Source organism: Pipistrellus kuhlii, unplaced genomic scaffold (genome assembly GCF_014108245.1).
Source record: "Pipistrellus kuhlii isolate mPipKuh1 unplaced genomic scaffold, mPipKuh1.p scaffold_m20_p_15, whole genome shotgun sequence".
In the NCBI taxonomy this organism is placed as follows: Eukaryota; Metazoa; Chordata; class Mammalia; order Chiroptera; family Vespertilionidae; genus Pipistrellus; species Pipistrellus kuhlii.
In genome coordinates, this window is record NW_023425460.1 from 5,665,446 (window position 1) to 5,684,389 (window position 18,944).

The 18,944-nt window shown below is 44.6% G+C and overlaps 1 protein-coding gene across 28 annotated transcripts in view; it reads left to right on the plus strand.

Annotated features, from left to right (window-relative positions):
• Positions 1 to 18,944, plus strand: part of KCNMA1 (potassium calcium-activated channel subfamily M alpha 1) — a 669,206-nt gene that overhangs the window by 480,329 nt on the left and 169,933 nt on the right. For all 28 annotated transcript variants that reach the window (XM_045581697.1, XM_036438142.2, XM_045581694.1 and 25 more), the window contains exons 13-14: positions 94 to 163; positions 6,224 to 6,379. In XM_045581697.1, the coding sequence (XP_045437653.1) occupies positions 94 to 163; positions 6,224 to 6,379 (226 nt within the window). The remainder of the gene's footprint in view (positions 1 to 93; positions 164 to 6,223; positions 6,380 to 18,944) is intronic.

The window sequence follows — 18,944 nt, forward strand, 5'->3', positions numbered from 1 at the left end:
TTCACTCCATTTGGTTATAATCAAATTAATCTTCCCATCAGACTCCAAAGTTAAGGTAAATTATGCTTCAGCTTTCATGTTTTCTTTTTTTAGAGTGATCTCCATAAAGAACTACCACCCGAAGATAAGAATCATCACTCAGATGCTGCAGTATCACAACAAGGTAGGACAGTGAGAGCCTAGTGAGGCTCAGAGATGCATATGGGGTCTAGTGTCTTCTCCCTCACCATTCAGCCAAACACATGTGCATACGCATATGCACGCACGCACGCGCACACACACACATGCACACACAACAAAGAAATCCACAGGCCTGAACAAAGTGGGTGCTGGGTAAACCCTCCTTGGGACATTTCTTCAGGCTAAACACCTGTCTGCAGTTGGTCACTGGAAGGAATCTCCTTCAGGTACCGATTCATTCATTCAGGAAGCATCTGTGGGACCTCCAGGTTCAGATCACTGTTGCACTCAGATCCCATTGCAACACTTCCATTTTTGTGTGCTGTACTAATTCCTTCAGTTTGTATTTACTGAGCACCTACGAGATGGTCAACACTCTGCCTGGCCCCCTAATCCCAAGAAGTCCTGTTTTGTGCTCTCAAGGATTTAGTCCTCATGGTGCAGAGAATGTCCCAAATAGGACTCTTCTCCCTGAGACCAGGTGAACCTGGGGGAACAGAACACACATTGGGTGGTGAATGTGGAACATAGCATTCTCAAATTCAAGATGAGAACTACATGATTGAATTCAGGAAAACTAGAGTAAACATAATGGAATCTTCCTAGTGTTAGAGCTTACAAAGGAGATAGGGAAGAAAACAAATGCTGGAGTCTGCATTGATTCCAGAGTCCAGGGGCATTCAAAGGCAATGCTCCTCCATTCAAATGGTCATTAAACTCCCAGGAAAACAGCTTTGGGGGAGGGAAGGTGGCACTTGTGTCTGTTTGATATGGAACCAGTTATCCCCTTAATGAGGCTTAGAAATCAGGCTGTGCAGCACCTGGAACCAGGTGTCCTGTGTGAACTGAATAACTCCCTGCTGGGTTTTGAGTGAGTGTGTGACCCATCTTATAGGCCATATTCCCTACGAAATAGGCAGTCAGGTGACCCAGAGAAGACCCCGCTTTGCCAAATGTGCCAGTGCCACGCCATTATTTCTTAATTGCTGGCAAGGGCGGCCCCATTTTGCTGTGTGGAAGCCCATCAGAGGCTGTCGCTGAGTGGGGCCTGCTGTCGGTGACTGGCTACCCTTGGCGCTGCTCCCCCTGCCAACCGTTGCCCAATGCTCGGCAGGTGGTTCCACTGCAGAAGGTGTTGTGCTGCAGCCAGAGGGGTTGGTGGTGGGCAACCAAGGTCACAGTGTCCTGTTTGTCTCTGGAAAACCAAGGATACTAAAAGGATACAGTGAGGATATTGGTAACTCACAAGCATCAATTTAGAGAAGTTTTCTGACAGCAGTCCCTGTAGGTGGAGGTAAATTTTCTTAGCAAGGCCATGGCTGGTGACAGCTCCTCGGGTAACGAACTCCCTCCTTCCATTTGATATTTGAAATTGTATTTCGTGTGAGAGTGCTTGAAGCTGTTATTTAGATTTTGAGCTGTATTCAGATTGAATAGGAAAATTAACGTTGTATTGTTTACAAAGGGATGTCAGTTCCTTTCCTCCTGCTTCCACTGAGTGCTGATATAGCATCTTCAAGACATTAAGGAGGATTTCAGCTGTGATTCCTGTCAAACTCCAAGCGGCTCCATAGACCCAGGGTCCAGATAGCACCTGGTCAGTGTTCACATGACCACGGTGAGCTCAGGGTCTCCCACAGTCTCTGCACTGTGGCTCTTCAGGAACAACGGTGAAGAAGTCAGCCAATCTGTGATAATTTGCTTAAAACACGCTTTGTTTAGAGACACCTATCTGTGTGGGTTTAGAGTTAGCCAAACATTGCTATGAGATTCTGCCCTGGAAGTTTAGTAAGGGTGCCAGGGACAGGGAGACTATACACAGGGCCTTTCCTCTCTCATTGCCTTTCTCTCTTCCAGAGAACGAATAGAAACCCACTGTTCATTATTAGTTATCTGATGACTTGAAGAATTGCAAACAGACATTCTTCCCCTTGCTTTATAATTTTGCTCTGTTTCCTAAGGTCCCCCTACCTACCCTTTCAACATGTTTTTTTTTCCCCACCTTCCATTCAATATTATTTTTCTTTCTCTTTTGGCACTTTTTCTTCACCAGAGATCTCCACCCATGAACACTTGCTTTCAGAAAGAACCTGGTATGCGTGTATAAACTTATGTCACTGTCAATATATTCCAAGGGATCGTTAATTCCATCATTGGATGCCATGTGTAAAATATAAAGGATCTCAATCCCCTGTGACCAAAGGATTCTCGTATTCTAGGACCAAGAGGGACATAGGGATACTGCCTGCTTTTTCGCCATGTAAATCTATCCCTGAGTTTGTTATCATAATAACCTCAGACATTTGTGTAATATTTTATGGTTTTACAAGAGCTTTGATTTCCATTCTGTCATTAAGTCCTCATTTGACCATCTGTGCATTTCAGCTTTCAATGTGACTTCAGACTGGGGCTCTAAGCTCTGACTCAGAGCTGCTCTGGAGGGTACAAATGATAGTCACTTGGCAGCCAGTGAGCTAAGAGACAGAGCTGCCAACTACCATCTTTTCTTTATATAGAGCCACAGCCCACTGAACCAAACTGTGGCTCCATAGAGTAGGACCCATAGAAGGGTTGATATTCTCCAAAGGGTTGATATTCTCTGTTTAGTATCACTAGAATCCATGGAGGGAACCACTCACAGCCTAGCCATCTCTGAACATGGAAAGACTGTGACCCAGATAATTTTCTAATTTGAGTGTAAATGGCTTGAATTTCTTCAAGGAAAGAATGGTTTATGACATCTTGGAAAGGTGTTACTCCTGATGATCTAGCTCTTACTGGATTTTCTCTCCCAGCTGAAAAATCCAGTAAGAACTAGACTGTAGTGAGAATTCTTTTCTGAACTTGAAGCCAAGTCCTGCTGGCCTGATGGACATGCAAGTTCTTTGAGCTTCCTCCTATAACTCCTTATACTTGGGCAGGAGTGCTACAGTGTTTCCTCTGATGTGACCTCTTTGCTCCTCATGGTGGCTTCCCCAGTTGTATTTTATGTGCAGTGAGAGGTGGGACTGGGGTTGGAATCCATCTCTCCTGGTTTCCCAGGACAAACTGTCTTATGTTCCTTCTTCTTGAGATGATGAGTGGCCCATTACAGACCCTGCCCAGCAGGTCTATTTCTCTAGGTTGGAAGGATTTGCCTCTGGACTCCCATGTAGCAATGCTGGCCTTTCCCTTGGGCCCCACTGCCCTCAAATGAAAAAGAACAGAGTTGGCAGACACCAAGAATTCGAATTCCTGGGTCAATCTCTTGTCTTTGTTTTATGAGCACAGAAATCCCTGGTCCCAGGCTTTGGCACATCCCTTGTGGCTCTCTGCCCCGCGATTGCAGAAGATACTGGGGCCAAGAAAGGAAGCCTGAGAAATGAGACTAATGCCTTTCCTCTGTCAACATGTAAACTATGTCTAAGGAACTCAAAGCAGATGGGCACATGAGGGCCCAACGCCTGGACTTCATACCCTGGTTAGCACCTGGGGATGTGAGAAACCCTCTTGAGAACTTTCTATGTGTTTGTTTGAAGGTTCCATGAAGGTTATCTAGTGTCTGGGACTTGATGACTTGGTTGTTCATGAGTTAGATTTAATTGTCCCCATTCTTTTCAGATGATATTAATGCAAATTAATATATATGTTTTTTTATCTTGGACTGATATGTTATTCTCTATGATGCCAGGGAAGTAAAGGGGAAAATGGCCTTCTTTGGATAGTGAAGAGTAGGGAGAGAAATGGGATAAAGGGCAGGGCTAGTTCTGGATCGAGGATACAATGTGTGGACAGTCTCTGATACTCATCCTGAGGGAAATTGCCATTCGTTGTGGCCCACATATGGGGCTGTCTTAACATTGTTGTCATCAGGACGGATACAGTCATCTCTCCCAGGAATAGACTCCTGCTGGGTTAGGATGCACGTGAATGCAATAGAACTGGATTTTGTAAGAAGGAATTTCACAAGAGTGGTATTTCTGAAAGCAGAGCCTGGAGACTTGGGGCCCACCCTTTGTTTTCATGATGGAGTCTTCTATCTCCTTCTAATACAACTGCCTGTATCATAGAGAGTGAAGGGAAGCCTTGTTGGCGCTCCTCCTGTTTGGAGAGAAATCTCGTCATTTCAGGGCCATGAAGTCTGGCATTGGAAGACATTGGGTGCCGGCATTCTTGTCCCAGCCTTGAGAAGGGTTCAGCAATCTTGAGAAAGGAGCTGATGTATAGATTCAAGAAGGAATCCAAGGAAGAAAGATGATTTTGAAAGGCATTGGGGGTCAGAGGAGCTTCAGCTAAAGGAACAGAACACAATCTCCTTGTCTAGGACCCTTGCTTTTATTAACACAATTTGTCCTAAGGCAAGGTGGAGACATACACTTCAAAGGGTAAGGTTTCAAAGGGTAAGCTACAGAAGCATTATTAGCTTGGGGGAATAGCCTACAGCTGTTCAGGTGTTTGACCAATGGGAGGCAATAAAATGCCCTGAGCTGTCTGGCAGCAAGGGATTATACTATTCGGGTTTTGGGGAGATGCTTTTTAGCCATCCCAGATGATTCAGCCCTACTGACATGCTGGAATTGGCTCACGGCACTAGGGGTTCTCTCCATACAGAGCAAGAGGTCTTTCTGCTGAGACTTGGACACTTACTGAGTTTTAGGGAGAGAAACCTTGCAATGGAGGCAGCCTTCTCCATCTCTTAGACAAATTGCATCCTCATAAAGTTCCTTTATAAAACAAGCCAAAATGACTGCTTCAGTCCCAATTCTGGCTCCTGGGACAAAACAAGACAAGCCCAATCTCTTCATCACAGCAGCAGTTCCGTGATGGCGAGACCTTCTTCAGGCCCCGCGCTGCTGCCTGTCTCCTTGTTTTTCAGAAGGGTTGTCCAGAACAGACACCTCTGCTAGTGCTTGTCATGTGTTCCCTGTGAGTGATGCAAGTGGTCACCTTTCCTCCTTAAATCTGACGGTGAGGCTGAATCAGGTTTTCTGGAACCGGCCTGACCCGTTCACATCAGAATGAAACCTTTGTTTTCCTTGATCTGGAGACCATTTCTAACAAGCAGGCATTGGCGTTCATTGCAATTTCTCACACAGTTGGCCTCTCTTTGGGGTTTAGATACCCACACTCTTAAGTTTTTTTCTTTTCTGTTTCCTCATGTCTGCTGCCAAGTTAGGTCTTCTCATTTTGAATGTATAGAATTGATTTTCTCAACCTAAATGCTATACTTGACATTATGGCCTTTAAAATCTTTTCTGGTTGTCACCTCCACCCCTCTCCCCATTTTTCCAACTCTGGAGAACTTTTGAATCTTGATTCTTTCATCCAGTGTGTCACCTATGACCGTGCCTCATGCCTCTTAAGCGAAACTGGCTGAGCATGCTCTGGGCCCTGATTTCAGTGCTGACCTAACTGCTGAAGAGGATCCGTCCACCTGCAACAGATGGTGACATGTTCACACTGTCATTTGCCCGATGACTTAGGGCAGTGCTTCTCAAAGTGCGGTCCCCAGCTCAGCAGCTCCGCATCACCTGGCCCTTTTAGAAATGCAGATTCTCCAGCCTCACCCTACACACAGAGAATCAAGAACCGTGGGGAATAGGGCCAGCAACATGCTTGTTCAAATCCTCCAAGTGGTTCTGATGTCCAACCCAAGCTTGGGAGCCACTGATCTGGAGTATTTGGAAGGCAGATAAAAATGAAACCTGGAGTACACAGGCATTGGATGGTATCAGAGTCTATTTGAGGAGCCAGTTTGTGAGCAATCTAGTCAGACATCCTAGTAGCATGGGCCTGTGTCACAAGAGGGATTTGCCTCTGGACTCTATTTGACTAAAGGACAAACCCTAGGGGAGGCCTCTGGCTTAGTAGGTACAGAAGCAGTTTCCAGGGAGATCGGAGTCTGATGAAGAGAGTTTAGTAAAATGCCGAACGTCCGACCCAGGCCCAGGGAAGAAAGGACAAGCCTGGCTCACCCTGCAGCCGGGCAGTGCTGTCTCCCAGGGGAGACTTTAAACAATTGAACGTTTCACAAAGGAAGGTCTCATAACTTTTCTTTCCACAGGCCCATCTGCTAAACATCCCGAGCTGGAACTGGAAGGAGGGTGATGATGCAATCTGCCTCGCAGAGCTGAAGCTGGGGTTCATAGCCCAGAGCTGCCTGGCCCAGGGCCTCTCCACCATGCTCGCCAACCTCTTCTCCATGAGGTCATTCATAAAGGTAACGTCTTGTCCTATTAGAGCACATTAGCCCCAGATTCAATTTGTCGTGGGGTTGAGTAGAGAGCACCGCTTAAACTCAAACCAGATCGATGGGCCTCAACCGCTTTGGTGGGGGAGAAATTCCTTGTTACAGATTTGGGCGAGAGGCCAACTTCTTTCAGAATTATGTTTTTATTTTTATTTGGCACATCCACGGCCATTAAATGATTGTTCAAAGCACAATCCTCTCTTTTTTTAGATAAACCACATGTTTATCTATCAACAAAGCCTCCGCTGTTAAAACAAAAATATGATTTATATACATTCCATATGGCACCAGAGTGCCTAAAGAAAAGAATTATCATTTCCCTCTTTTACATCAAGTGGCGGGTGGACCTCTCACTGTGCGGATAAATGTAGACCATGTGTTTGTGCCGAAGCCCAAACCCCAACAACATAATTCATTTATTTATTTCTGCACAATCAAGGAGGCCAGCGGGGCTGACATGCCACAGTTATTTGAATGGCGAGGGAAAGGCTGAGCTGAGTACTCAGCAGCGGTGCCCTTTCCGCCGTGAGATAGGCGGCCTGGATATGCTCGCCTCCTGTCAGCCATTCATGCCACTGAGCTCCCCGGGCAGCTCACCGTGGCTCCTGCCTGCTGAACCTGATCTGTCCTCTCAGGCCAGGCCGGGCATGTTTCTGGAACATGGGTTGAGGCTCCAAGCTTAGAGTGTCCTTGGAGTTCAGGATAATGAGAACACCAGTCCTACTCCTTGGATTGTTCTCAGCCTCACCAGGCAAGGTGGCCGGACCAGTGCAGTGAAACTTGTCTAGTTTGGGTCTCTCTGATTTGGCACTGGTGCCCGTTAGCTCAAGATCTGGGCTTACAGTGCCCTGCCTGTTCCTCATGTCTTCACATTCAGCTTCCTGAGCTGGTAGTGGTTGAGACGGGAAGTTTGTGAGTCACCAGGAGGTCCCACAAAGGTGGCCAAAAGCTCTGAAATCAGAGCTGTGAGCCCTCCAGCCTTCGCTGCCATTGTTGCCACGCCCAGTACCAGAGAGAAGGTCTGGGTGGAGTTGAGGAGGCGGACCTGATGCATTGAGAGGGATGAGTGGTGAGGATGGGGATGCAGGTGATGGACTAAAACTCTGTATCAGTTCTCCTCTTCGGCCTCCATGGGTTGTTTGACTTAGAACAGGATTTTTTTTAGGCCAGAACTTGCTGTTCCTACCTCATTGGCTTAATTTAGCCACTTTCTAGTTCACATTCCTCTGTGGATAAGAACAACTTGTCTTGGAGTCCCTTCAATCACTTTAGGAAATAGGTGCCTTGATTAAAGAAATTCTTCTAGCCTCTACATGCCCAGAGACCTGCACTTCACTGATGGCCTGGCTCAGGCCCAGCTCACAAGCAAGGACATCGCATTCCTTTAAGTGGCTCCTTCAGTCCAGGCTGCTGGTCCGCTGCCTGGAGGAAGCAGAATGAGGCAACATGGAGGCGGCAGGGTGGCCTGTGTGGCCACCCTCCCCTTCCCCCACCCCACCCCAGATGTAAGCTTGTGTCTCCCAGACTCTTCCCCGCAGCAACAGGAGCCCAGGCTCAGGACTGTCACCAGGAGAGCTCCTCTGGCTTGTCCATCCAGCTCTGGTGGTTTCTTCTGCCGGGAGTTTCCCACAGCCCCAGGCTTGAGGCCTGAAGGCCTGGCCTCCACTCCCTGGTGCTGATGTAACCCCGCCTTGGCAGGGCCCCGCTGCACATGGGCTGTTGACATGGGCATGTTTTGATTTTGCGGTGCCTGCGTGAAACTAGAGCCACCTGTCAGGAACATGAGTAAAGTGGAGGTGACGCTGATTCTGCAGGGTTGTTACCAGTGGGGAGAAGGAACTTCTGTCCAGCTTCCCACAAGACCCTGGAGGGCCTTACCCCTGCACCAAGGACGCCCTTTCAGCCCAACTCAGCCCACTGCCAAGAAGAGCCTGTGGGAGAGGCTCGGCCTGGCCCTGGTGTAACTGAAAACACATTTCCCTCCTGGGGTTATGTTTCTGTGCTGCTTCTGTCCAGGGCCAGCCCCCTGAGTTTGGGGGTAGCTCTCTATTTGGCCCTGTGACATCAGGTGGTCTTTGTGTTGGAATTCGCTAAGCGCATGACCTAGAAAGAGCGAGGCCTCCAGTCATCTGTTTCTCTCATTAACAATAGGACAGCCTTAAGCGCATGCCCACCGTTCTGCAGCATCATCTCTGTGCACTTGCCCTCAAATCCCAGGTCCTCTCTGTCTCCTTTAGCTCGTAACGAACACCGCAGCGAAGCTCTCCTTAGGAAGTTTTATGTATTATCTCCCATTCCAGGGGAGCAAAGCCTTCGCTTGTTTTTATTTGGGGGCAGATGGAAAAGGAAAGCTATAAGTGGATTGTTGTTTACAGAAATTGCTTCCTTCCCCAATGTCCCCCATGTCCTATGCAGAGAATCCATCAGCACTTCCACAGGGACAGACCGTCCTATCAGGGTGCAGGGGGACCGGATGGGGCTTGGCAACACTTGATCCCTTGAGCACACTTAGCGGTTCTGGAAGCCGAAGGTGGGGTGTGAGCTCACCTCTCCCTTGCCTGAGGCAGGTACAGTGTCTGTTTCTTGGTTCAGCAGCTTGTACTGTGCTCAGTCTCTCCTGAAAGAAGAAGGAGTAGGAACGAGTCTGAAACAGGGATGATATATCACAGGCACAGTGACTCACCTCTAGACTTTTTAAGCCAGGACTGAAAGTGAAGGCGTGAAAGCTCAACAAAAGAGATAGGGCTTCTGGTATGGAGCTGCCACTGAAGAGACCCAGCCCAGATACAGCAGGAAATACGGGGGAGCACTCTCTTATTCCCTCAGCAATGTCCCTTTCAAAGATCCTCACCCCAGGGCCCCAAGTCATTGCCCCTGAAAGCTTAGCTCCCATATTGGATATGTTCTTTCTGAATAAATCTAAAATCTTGGAAATCTATTTATGTTTTTAGCCCACATCTTAGGGGTAATGATTTTTTTTTTAAGGTTGCACTTAACTTGTTCCACTTGAGGCATGCTTTCTACAGTTTCTGATGTGCTGGGATTTGTTTAATAAATCTATGCTAACTTTATAGCCAATACATTTGTGAAAGAGGCTCAGGTTGGCCACTCAGGGGGACCTCCAGCCCAGTGGCTTGTTGCTAGTGACAGGTTAAGCATTTTGTCCATGACATCCAGTTTCTCTACCCAGAGTTCCTTTAAGGAGTGAAGGCAAATGTTCTGGTTCCTGTGACTTGTCAACACCTCCATTATCCACCAGGCCTGGAATGGCCTGCTCACTGTCTGATCTCCCACCACCTGCCTTCTCCCTAGAGTCTTCATAAAGACCAGGACAAGGAGTCAAGGTAGCCTATCTTCCCCCGCTTTTTGGGGCCCTGGAGAAGGGCCACTCTTCCCCTCTATTTAGCTTCCTCACTGGAATATAACTTCCGATTCATTGATTTATTTTATTTTATTTGGTTTTAGAGTCTTACCATGTAATAGTTAACTTTCCAACATATCTAGTTACAAGTCAGGACTTGACCTGCTATTTTTGTGAATTGTGCTATTATTCTTACTAGGATTAGCTGTCCTTGGACATGATAAATTGTGTGTGGGGGTGTTGTGTGTTTAGAGGGTGATTAATTCTTAAAATGTCTTTTTGGTCCACGCTAAGTCTTGAAATTGAGCACATTTAAATTGTTTCCAGGATTGCCAACTATTTTAACTCCACTAATCTACCATTTCATACACACACACACACACACACACACACACACACACACACACACTTTTACACAGCCTAGAACATGGCAGGCATTCTGTAATTATTTCTTGGGTGGATAAATCAGTTATGAAAATGGAGAAATTATGTAAAATGCCTTTTAAATTTCCCCCTATTTTATAAGATTTGGAGTTGTGGGTGAAATTTACTTAATATTGATCAGAATGCAGTCTCCTCTGTCATATTTCCTATTTGTGAATGAGCAAGCACTAGGAAAATCAGACCCTTATTATTCAGCTTGTATGTTGGCTGAGGTGGCTTTGCTGGACATAAAACCATTTGTTCGTTATTGTTATTACCGTGTTGAGATAAACTTTCAGCAATACATAATCATAGCAATAATTGTAGCCAAGGGAATCATTTTTAATACTTTTATTTTGGGTTATGTTTATGTGCGTGTATGTGTTTGAATATATTTGTATATAAAAACATGGTTTAGGAGCTAGATATGTAAATCAAGAATCTTTAATAATAGCTTAAGTATACTAGGTCCTAACAATGTGCCAAGCCCTCTGCTATGATTTATATGCATTATCTCACTCAATTATTACAATGACCCTACCCAAACTTGGCACTGTTACTAATTCCTGTGGGTTAAGACAAGTTGAGTGGCTTGTGTGAGGGCATAAAGTTGGAATGAGGAACTCAGTTGTTCGAACCCAGGCAAACGGGTTCCAGGACCAAGAGGAAATTGGATCGGCGATAAGAGGGAACTTAGCTAGTGCCCTCATCTTGGCACAAATCTTAGCTTTCTGTAGTTCACTTTATGGAAACTATGGATTCAATGGAAATTCCCTGTGCACCTACCACACTCCAGGCAGTGTGCTACTCAGACTGTCAGCCTGGCTACGAGGTGCTGAGAAGCTTCCAGAAGCTTCTGTTCAGACTGGGATGTGTGGGCACATGTTTTTCCAGCCCCATCTGTGGCTCTTGTTGGCATTTGTCTCTGGCATATCTGCAAGGGCCACGGTATCAAGGCAGATGAGGGGTTAGCCTAGGGTGGGATGAGTCAGGGTGGGGAAATGAATTAGGCTCCCAAGGCAGAACTGACTTCAGGCACTGCTGTACTTGGGGGTAAAGCTAATTGGCTTAGGGCGGGTGCTTCTGGGAGACAACAAGAAATTCCTGTTGGCTGGTGGGCATGAGCTCTGCTGACCAGAGGCACTTATCCAGGTGAGGGAGGCCTTCTGGAAGCAAGGCTGCACTCTGAGTGGAGGCGGGGAGGCTGGTGAAGGGCTCTCTGAAATGGGATCAGGGTTCCCATAAGGCTGGGACCAAGGTGGCTTTCAGCTTCCAGGAGGGAACACCAATGCCAGGACAGAAGGTTTGTCTGGCAAAGTAAACACACATGATGGGAGTTAGACAGGAGACACAGTTGTTGCTTATTCCACACACATGGACAATGTCACCCTAATCAGAGATGGTGTCCCGGCAATGGACCTCTACAAATATCCTCATCAGTGGAAAGTGGCTTCCGGAACAATTACACTCACTTCCTTCATAATCTCATTTATTCTCTTAGCTTCTAGACATATAGATGAAACCTACGTTTACATCTCCATCCAGACCTCTCTCTTGAACCCAATGTCATCTATTCACCTGCTACACAACATCTCTATTTTAATGTCTCATCTCTCAGACTTACTTCATCCATAAAAGAATTCCTGTTGACTATTAAACCTGCTTTCTCCCACTGCACCATTGGCTAAGCCATTATTCCATTGCTCAGACTAAAAACTTCACAGTCACCTTGGACTCCTTTCTTTTTCTCCGGTACCACATTCCCTTCAGCAGCAAATCCTCTTGGTTCAACTTTCAAAATATGTCCAGTAGCTGAGCACGTCTCATCACCTATGTACTCACCATCAGCTCCAAACCACCATTCCCCATCTCCGATTGCATCAGCCTTGTAACTCGTCTCCATGCTCAGACCTTACCCCTTCCTGCCCTCCAGTCTGTCTCCAATAGAGAGTGCAGAACAGCCTTCTGAAGCATGAATCAGATCCTGTCACCCCCGCATACACCTCTCCAGGCATCCCACTGACCAGAACAAAGTCCTTGCAAAGGCCTCAGGTTTCGGTGGCCTCACTGGCCTCTCCTACTGCTCAGTGGGTCTCCTTTCAGCTGGCCTCAGGCTTTGTGCTGGCTTCTCCCTCTGGCTGGAACGCACTTCCCCTAAAAGCTGCATGGCTTCCTGCCATCAAACCCTCAGCTCTGCTCAGTGTTAAGTTCTCAGTGAGACCTCTCTCTAAAACATTAGAAATATATTTTAGAAAAGGGATTGAAAACAAACTTTTTATTGACACATAAAATATACACGTAAAGTGTGCATCTAATGCATGTGGTTAAATATCCACAAAGCCATAAGGTACAAGCATAAAGTGTGCATCTAATAAATGTGGTTAAACATCCACAAAAGCAACACCTAGAGAACCAGGACCCACATTAAGAAACAGCACATCATCGGGACCCTAGGAGCCCCTTTTCGTGTCAGGCGCCAGTGTGTGTGGGTCTGCTTGGGGCTGTGCGGGGAGAATTGGCATCTCCACAGTGCCAAGTTCTCCGGTTTATGAAGATGGCACTCCTCTAATAAGGGGCTGCTTTATGATTCAACTGTTCTCCTGGCAAGTGCAGGGAAATCAAGAAGAAAGTGAATACCCTCATACATTGCTCTGGGGCTTCTGACCGCCCCCCTCCCCCCCCCGCCCCAAGGAGGAATGTACTGCTTCACATTCTCCAGGAAGGACCTAGATGTTCTCTATTTCATGGGGTGAGTGAAGTTTCCCTGTGAACACTATCAGAACTGCATTTTTTAAAATATATACTTTTATTGATTTTTTGAGAGGAAGGGAGAGGGATGGAGAGTTAGAAACATCGATGAGAGAGAAACATCGATCAGCTGTCTCCTGCACACTCCCTACTAGGGATGTGCCCACAACCAAGGTACGTGCCCTTGACCAGAATTGAACCTGGGACCCTTCAGTCTGCAAGTTGATGCTCTATCCACTGAGCCAAACCGGTTTCGGCCAGAACTGCATTTTTAAAAGTTGCCTCACTCTCCCCTCCACACCTCATACATCCACATCCTTAGCCACACTCCCACAGGCTTTGCACTCAATGGCACTTCCTGTTACTGCCTCTTTTCTGTGAAACTGTGTAAGTGCTGTGAAGCCTCAGCAACTAGAACAGCCCCTGACTCATGCAAGGAATACACTGGCCTCAGCCTAGCCTGGTCTGTCTTTGATATAGACAGCAGGGTGGGGCCCGGACCAGCAACTTACACTTTGGGGTGATTTGGGTGATGAAACGTCTTCTTTTGCTACCATACATGGTTCTTTTGCCAGACTGAAGAGCGTTGACTCCCTGTAGATTTACATGAAACTTGGCTCCGTGAAACTTTGACTCCATGAAACTTGGAATTCAAAGCGTTCTAATCCTTGTCAAGGCTGTGTGGAGGCTGGTTAGAGTTGGCTATAAACCATTCTGACTGGCAGAAAGTCGAGTCAATGTGCTGCTGGAATTTACAATTCAGAATAGAAAACCTTGCATTAAAACGAACCTGCTAAACCTCAGTGTCCCATCCAGTGGACATCACTGAGCATCTTCTCTTCCCCTGGAATCTCCTCTCAGTGGCTCTCTTGCCTCCTTTGTGCTTCCCACTCTGCCCTAATGACTACCGCCCACCGAAGGGGAAGCACTCCCCTGAACACGGTTTCAAATGAAGAGAGGCTTAATCCATGAACTATTAACAGGGATTCCTTTCCCCTCTGGCCCTGGTAATCTCTAGAACATTGAATTAACAGTTCTCAGACCTTTACAAATTCTCAAGGCAAACATTATTAGCAAAGAGAAGCCCATGCAGCATGTTAGAAGATTGCCAGAAAATGTCAATGGGTTTTCTGGATAAAACAAAAAAGGGTGAAACTCCTCCCCATCTTCTCCCCCGCAATTCCCTCCCTCTCTTCTTTTCTCCCTCCTTTCTTCTCTCCCTCCCTTCCTCTCTCTCTCCCCCTAACATGATTAGAAAGTCATTTCATGTGTCTTATGTGTTTGGTCAATCAAAGGCAAATGTACATGATTGATGGTGACAGGGAACACATTTAACTCATTATTCTTTACTTTGCAGCAAAATGATTTGTGTAAACTGTCTGCCTAGCATTAAAGGTAAAACAAACTTAGAAACCCCAAAATGTTATATATTTGTCTAATATTTTCCTTTCGGTTTTATAGCTGTAATCACATATGGATTCTTTTACTTGGCACTTGGCATGGACTGAACAAAGGGGAGGGCAGCCAGAAAGATTGCATAACTTACCACAGCCGGTGCCCACGAGGACGGAGCCGACGCCACCATGGCCAGCACGCACCATGAAATCCAGAGGCTGCCATTCACCAGGCCCCTGTCAGCTGCCAGGATATTGTTATTCATGTAGTTTGAGGGCCTCTTGGCTAAGCCTCTGGTCAAACACCAAAATGGGCTCTTTCAGAGATTATCGGCCTTTAATTAATTACCTGCATTTCTGAGCACACTTGCGTGTCCACAGGCCGAGTCCTCCTGGCCTCCCCACTGCCTATTTCTAACTTGGGTATTATGGGCGCCACCCACCATCTGTGATTTTTCAAGCCAAATCTCAAAATGCTATTAAAACATGAGGAGTAAAATCTCAGGTTCCCTTATTTTATTTATTTGTTATCATGCTCCAAAGGATACCAAGTGTAACCTTTGCCCACAACAAGGATGAGGGACCTTGGAGCTCCTTTGAGGTGATTATTCTACATCCCTAGGGGATGCCAAGCAAGGAACCACCACTTATTTGATACAATGGGTATTTTGTCAAGAACTTTCAAATGATACTAGTACCCAAGTGTGTATATCACGTTATAGTTTATAAGATGCTTTCAGCGCATAAGATGTGCCAATAGATAAGTTTATAAGATGTGTCAGTGCAAAGTAGCTGTTGTTTCTGACCTTCCTCATCTGTAGAGCAGAAGAAATGGGAGAAGAGGAAAGGGGAGGATGACTGGCTTCTTGTTGCACAGCTGTATGGAAAATGGTAGTGCGAGGGCCAGAATCCTCGATGCTCTTAGCTCAGTGCTTTCCCTGCTATTGCACTTTGCTTCCTCTAGCAGTGGTTGGCAGACTCATTAGTCAACAGAGCCGAATATCAACAGAACAATGATTGAAATTTCTTTTGAGAGCCAAATTTTTTAAACTTAAACTTCTTTTAACATCACTTCATCAAAATAGACTCACCCCGGCCATGGTATTTTGTGAAAGAGCCACACTCAAGGGACCTAACAGCCATATGTGGCTTGCAAGCCGCAGATTGCCAACCATGGCTACAGAGGAATACTTCATATAGAAACACTGCTTGGTTTTGTAGTCAAAACTTCGAAGACTAGAAATCACTTTTCAATATCTGTCAGTGTGGCATCCTCAGTTTACCCAACCAGATCAAACTACTAGATACAAAAATTAAGAAGCATTGCAAAGTGGAAAAAGGTCCATTCCCTTCCTGGTGCCATAATCTGAAAAGGACCAGGGTGCCTGTCTTCCCTTCCCCTTGGGAGAATTTTCTGCTCCAGTCAGTGCTGCCACTGAGAAAGGAAGGGGTTGAAGATGAATGTAAGAAAGCTAAAAGAACTTAGTCCTGACCATCTGAAGGAAGGAACGAGGGGGCCAGAATGCAGATGGTGGATTTCCAACACAGGGAGGTCTCAGTAAAGAAAGTGTAAGATCTAGAGGATTAAACAGTGATGATAAAGGGAAGAAAGGAACACTTCTCAAAGGGAAGATAGAGCTAACCTTAGCCTTTGCAAGCATCTTCTGACCATCATAAAGTATTATAGTAACTCAAAGGATTTGGACACAGATAGTAGGGTACTGAACTGGTATCCTCTGGAGAGTAGTAGAGAAATGCAGTTCCATTCACCTAGCATTTCTTCTGGCCATTTTCCTGTATAGGAAATGCTTAAAGTAGGTGGCCCCGCTGAGATTCAGAAATAATTTTAATTGTCCAGATACTGTATCTCCTTCTTTAATTTTACCTTATATTAAAGTTTATGTGTGGGTACAAAGTTCTCTGCATTTTAACACACGTATAGTCATGTGACCACTACCAAACTCAGAACATAGATCAGTCTCAGTAACCCCACTTTGTAGTCATAGCCTTGCTGCACCCCTAACTCCCATCCCCTGATAATCACTATTTATTCTCTTTTAATATACTTTTGTCTCTTCGCAAATGTCTTGCAAATGGAATCATATAATATCTAACCTTTGAGAGTGGCTTTTTCAGTTAATATAATTCCCTTGAGATCCATGCAGGTTATTGTGTGTATCAATATTTCACTCCTTTCTACTGCTGAAAATGATGGCATTTTATGGATGTGCCTTAGTTTGTTTACTTACATTCATTTAATGACTTTGAAGTTGCTTTCAGTTTGGGGTGATTATGAATAGAGCTGATAAAACATTTGTATAGAAATTTATATTTGAAAAATAAAGTTTTCATTTCTCCAAGGCAAATAAGTAGAAGTAGAATCATTGAATTGTAGGATAAGTGTTTAATTTTAAAAGAAACTACAAATGTTTTTTCAGAAATGGCTGTGCCATTTATGATTTGCACCAACAATGTATGAGAGTTCTTGTTGCTCTGCATTCTTGTTAACACTTGGTATTGTCAGTATCTTTAATTTTAGTCATTCAGATGTGTGTGTAGTGGTAATTCATTGTGGTTTTACTATATATTCCCCTAATAGCTAATGATGTTGAACATCTTATTTTATGCTTATTTGTCATCTGTGTATCCTTTTGTGAAGTGTATGGCCTACTTTGTCATAAGCATTGTTTTTTAAGCAGTTTTAGGTTCACAAGAAAATTAACTGGAGGTACAGAGATTTCCCATAAACCCCTGCACTCACACTGGCATAGTTTCCCCATTATCAACATCAACATTGTTTAACCAGTGAGCAATTTATAAACCCCCTTTCCCCTAATCCCTGGAAAATACTGATCTTTTTACTCTCTCCATAAGTTTTGTCTTCTCAAGAGTGTCATATACTTGGAATTATACATATGTATCATTTATATATATAATCAATCATATGTAGCCTTATTAGTTTGGTTTCTTTTATGTAGTAATATGGTTTTCAGATTCTTCCATGTATTTCTATGGCTTGATAGTTCTTATTTTAGCACTTAATAATATTCCATTGAAATATTCCTTGAAAATGTAATGAGAAAATCCCATTAGGTTTCAAGATCTGGAAATAATCCCCTGTGGCTTAATATTGCCATTAGGTAATGTGATTCCTCCAAGTGTATACTTTTGCAAATTGTTTTGGCTAGTCTAGTGCTTTTGGCTTTTCATACACATTTTAGCATCAGATTGTCTGTATCTGCAAAAAATCCTACTGACAATTTTATTGGAATTGTGTCAAATGTGTAGACCAGTTTGGGGGAGCATCAACATCCACATGGATTCCAATCTATGAAAATGGTCTATTTATTCAGGTAATCTTGAACTTCTTTCACCAGTGTTTTGTAGTTTCCAGCAAACTGATCCCCATACATTTTTGTTAGATTTATACATGAATATTACTTTTTGAGGATCTGTTTTTAATGGCATCTTTAAGAAATTCAGTTTCTAGTTGCCCATTGGTGGTATGTGGAAATACACATTATTTTCCTGTATTGACCTTGTATCCTGCCACCATATTGTGCTGGCCCGTACTTCTTGCAGGATGTTGAATAGAAGGAGTGAAGGAGTATGTCTTTGATTTGTCTCCACTCTTAAGAGGGACCAAATTCAGTATTTCACCACTAAGTATCATGTCAGCTATAGGTATATAAGGTTAGCCCTTCTTTTGAGGTTGAGGAAATTCTTTTTTATTAATTTGATGAGAGTTTTGCCATGAATGGATATTGAATTTTATTAAAAAATCATTTTTAAAAAATTTTCTTTATCGATTAAGGTGCCCTTATCCCCCCATTGCCCATCCCCTCCCCCGACTTATGCCTTTAACCCTCTGGTGTCTGTGTCCATTGGTTATGCTTACTAGTATATGCATGCATACAAGTCCTTTGGTTGTTCTCTTCCAATTCCCCCATCCTCCACTGCCTTCCCTCTGAGGTTTGACAGTCTAATCGATGCTTCTCTGTCTCTGAATGTTTTTATTCATTAATTTATGTTGTTCATTATATTCCACAAATGAATGAGATCATGTGATATTTATCTTTCTCTGACAAACTTATTTCACATAGCATAATGCTCTCCAGATCCATCCATGCTGTTGCAAATGATAGGAGTTCCATCCTTTTTACAGCAGTGTAGTATTCCATTGTGTAGATGTACCACAGTTTTTAATCCACTCATCTGCTGATGGACAGTTAGGCTGTTTCCAAATATTAGATATTATAAATTGTGCTGCTATGAACACAGGGGTTCATATATCCTTTCTGATTGGTGTTTCTAGTTTCTTGGGATATATTTCTAAAGGTGAAATCAATGGGTCAAATGGGAGTTCCATTTTTAGTTTTTGTGAGGAAATTCCATACTATTCTCCACAGTGGCTGCACCAGTCTGCATTCCCACCAGCAGTGCTTGAGGGTTCCTTTTTCTCCACATCCTCACCAGCATTTGTCATTTGTTGATTTGTTGATGATAGCCATTCTGACAGGTGTGAGATGGTACATCATTGTCATTTTGATTTGCATCTCTCAGATAATTAGTGATTTTGAGCATGTTTTGATACTCTTGGCCTTCCTTA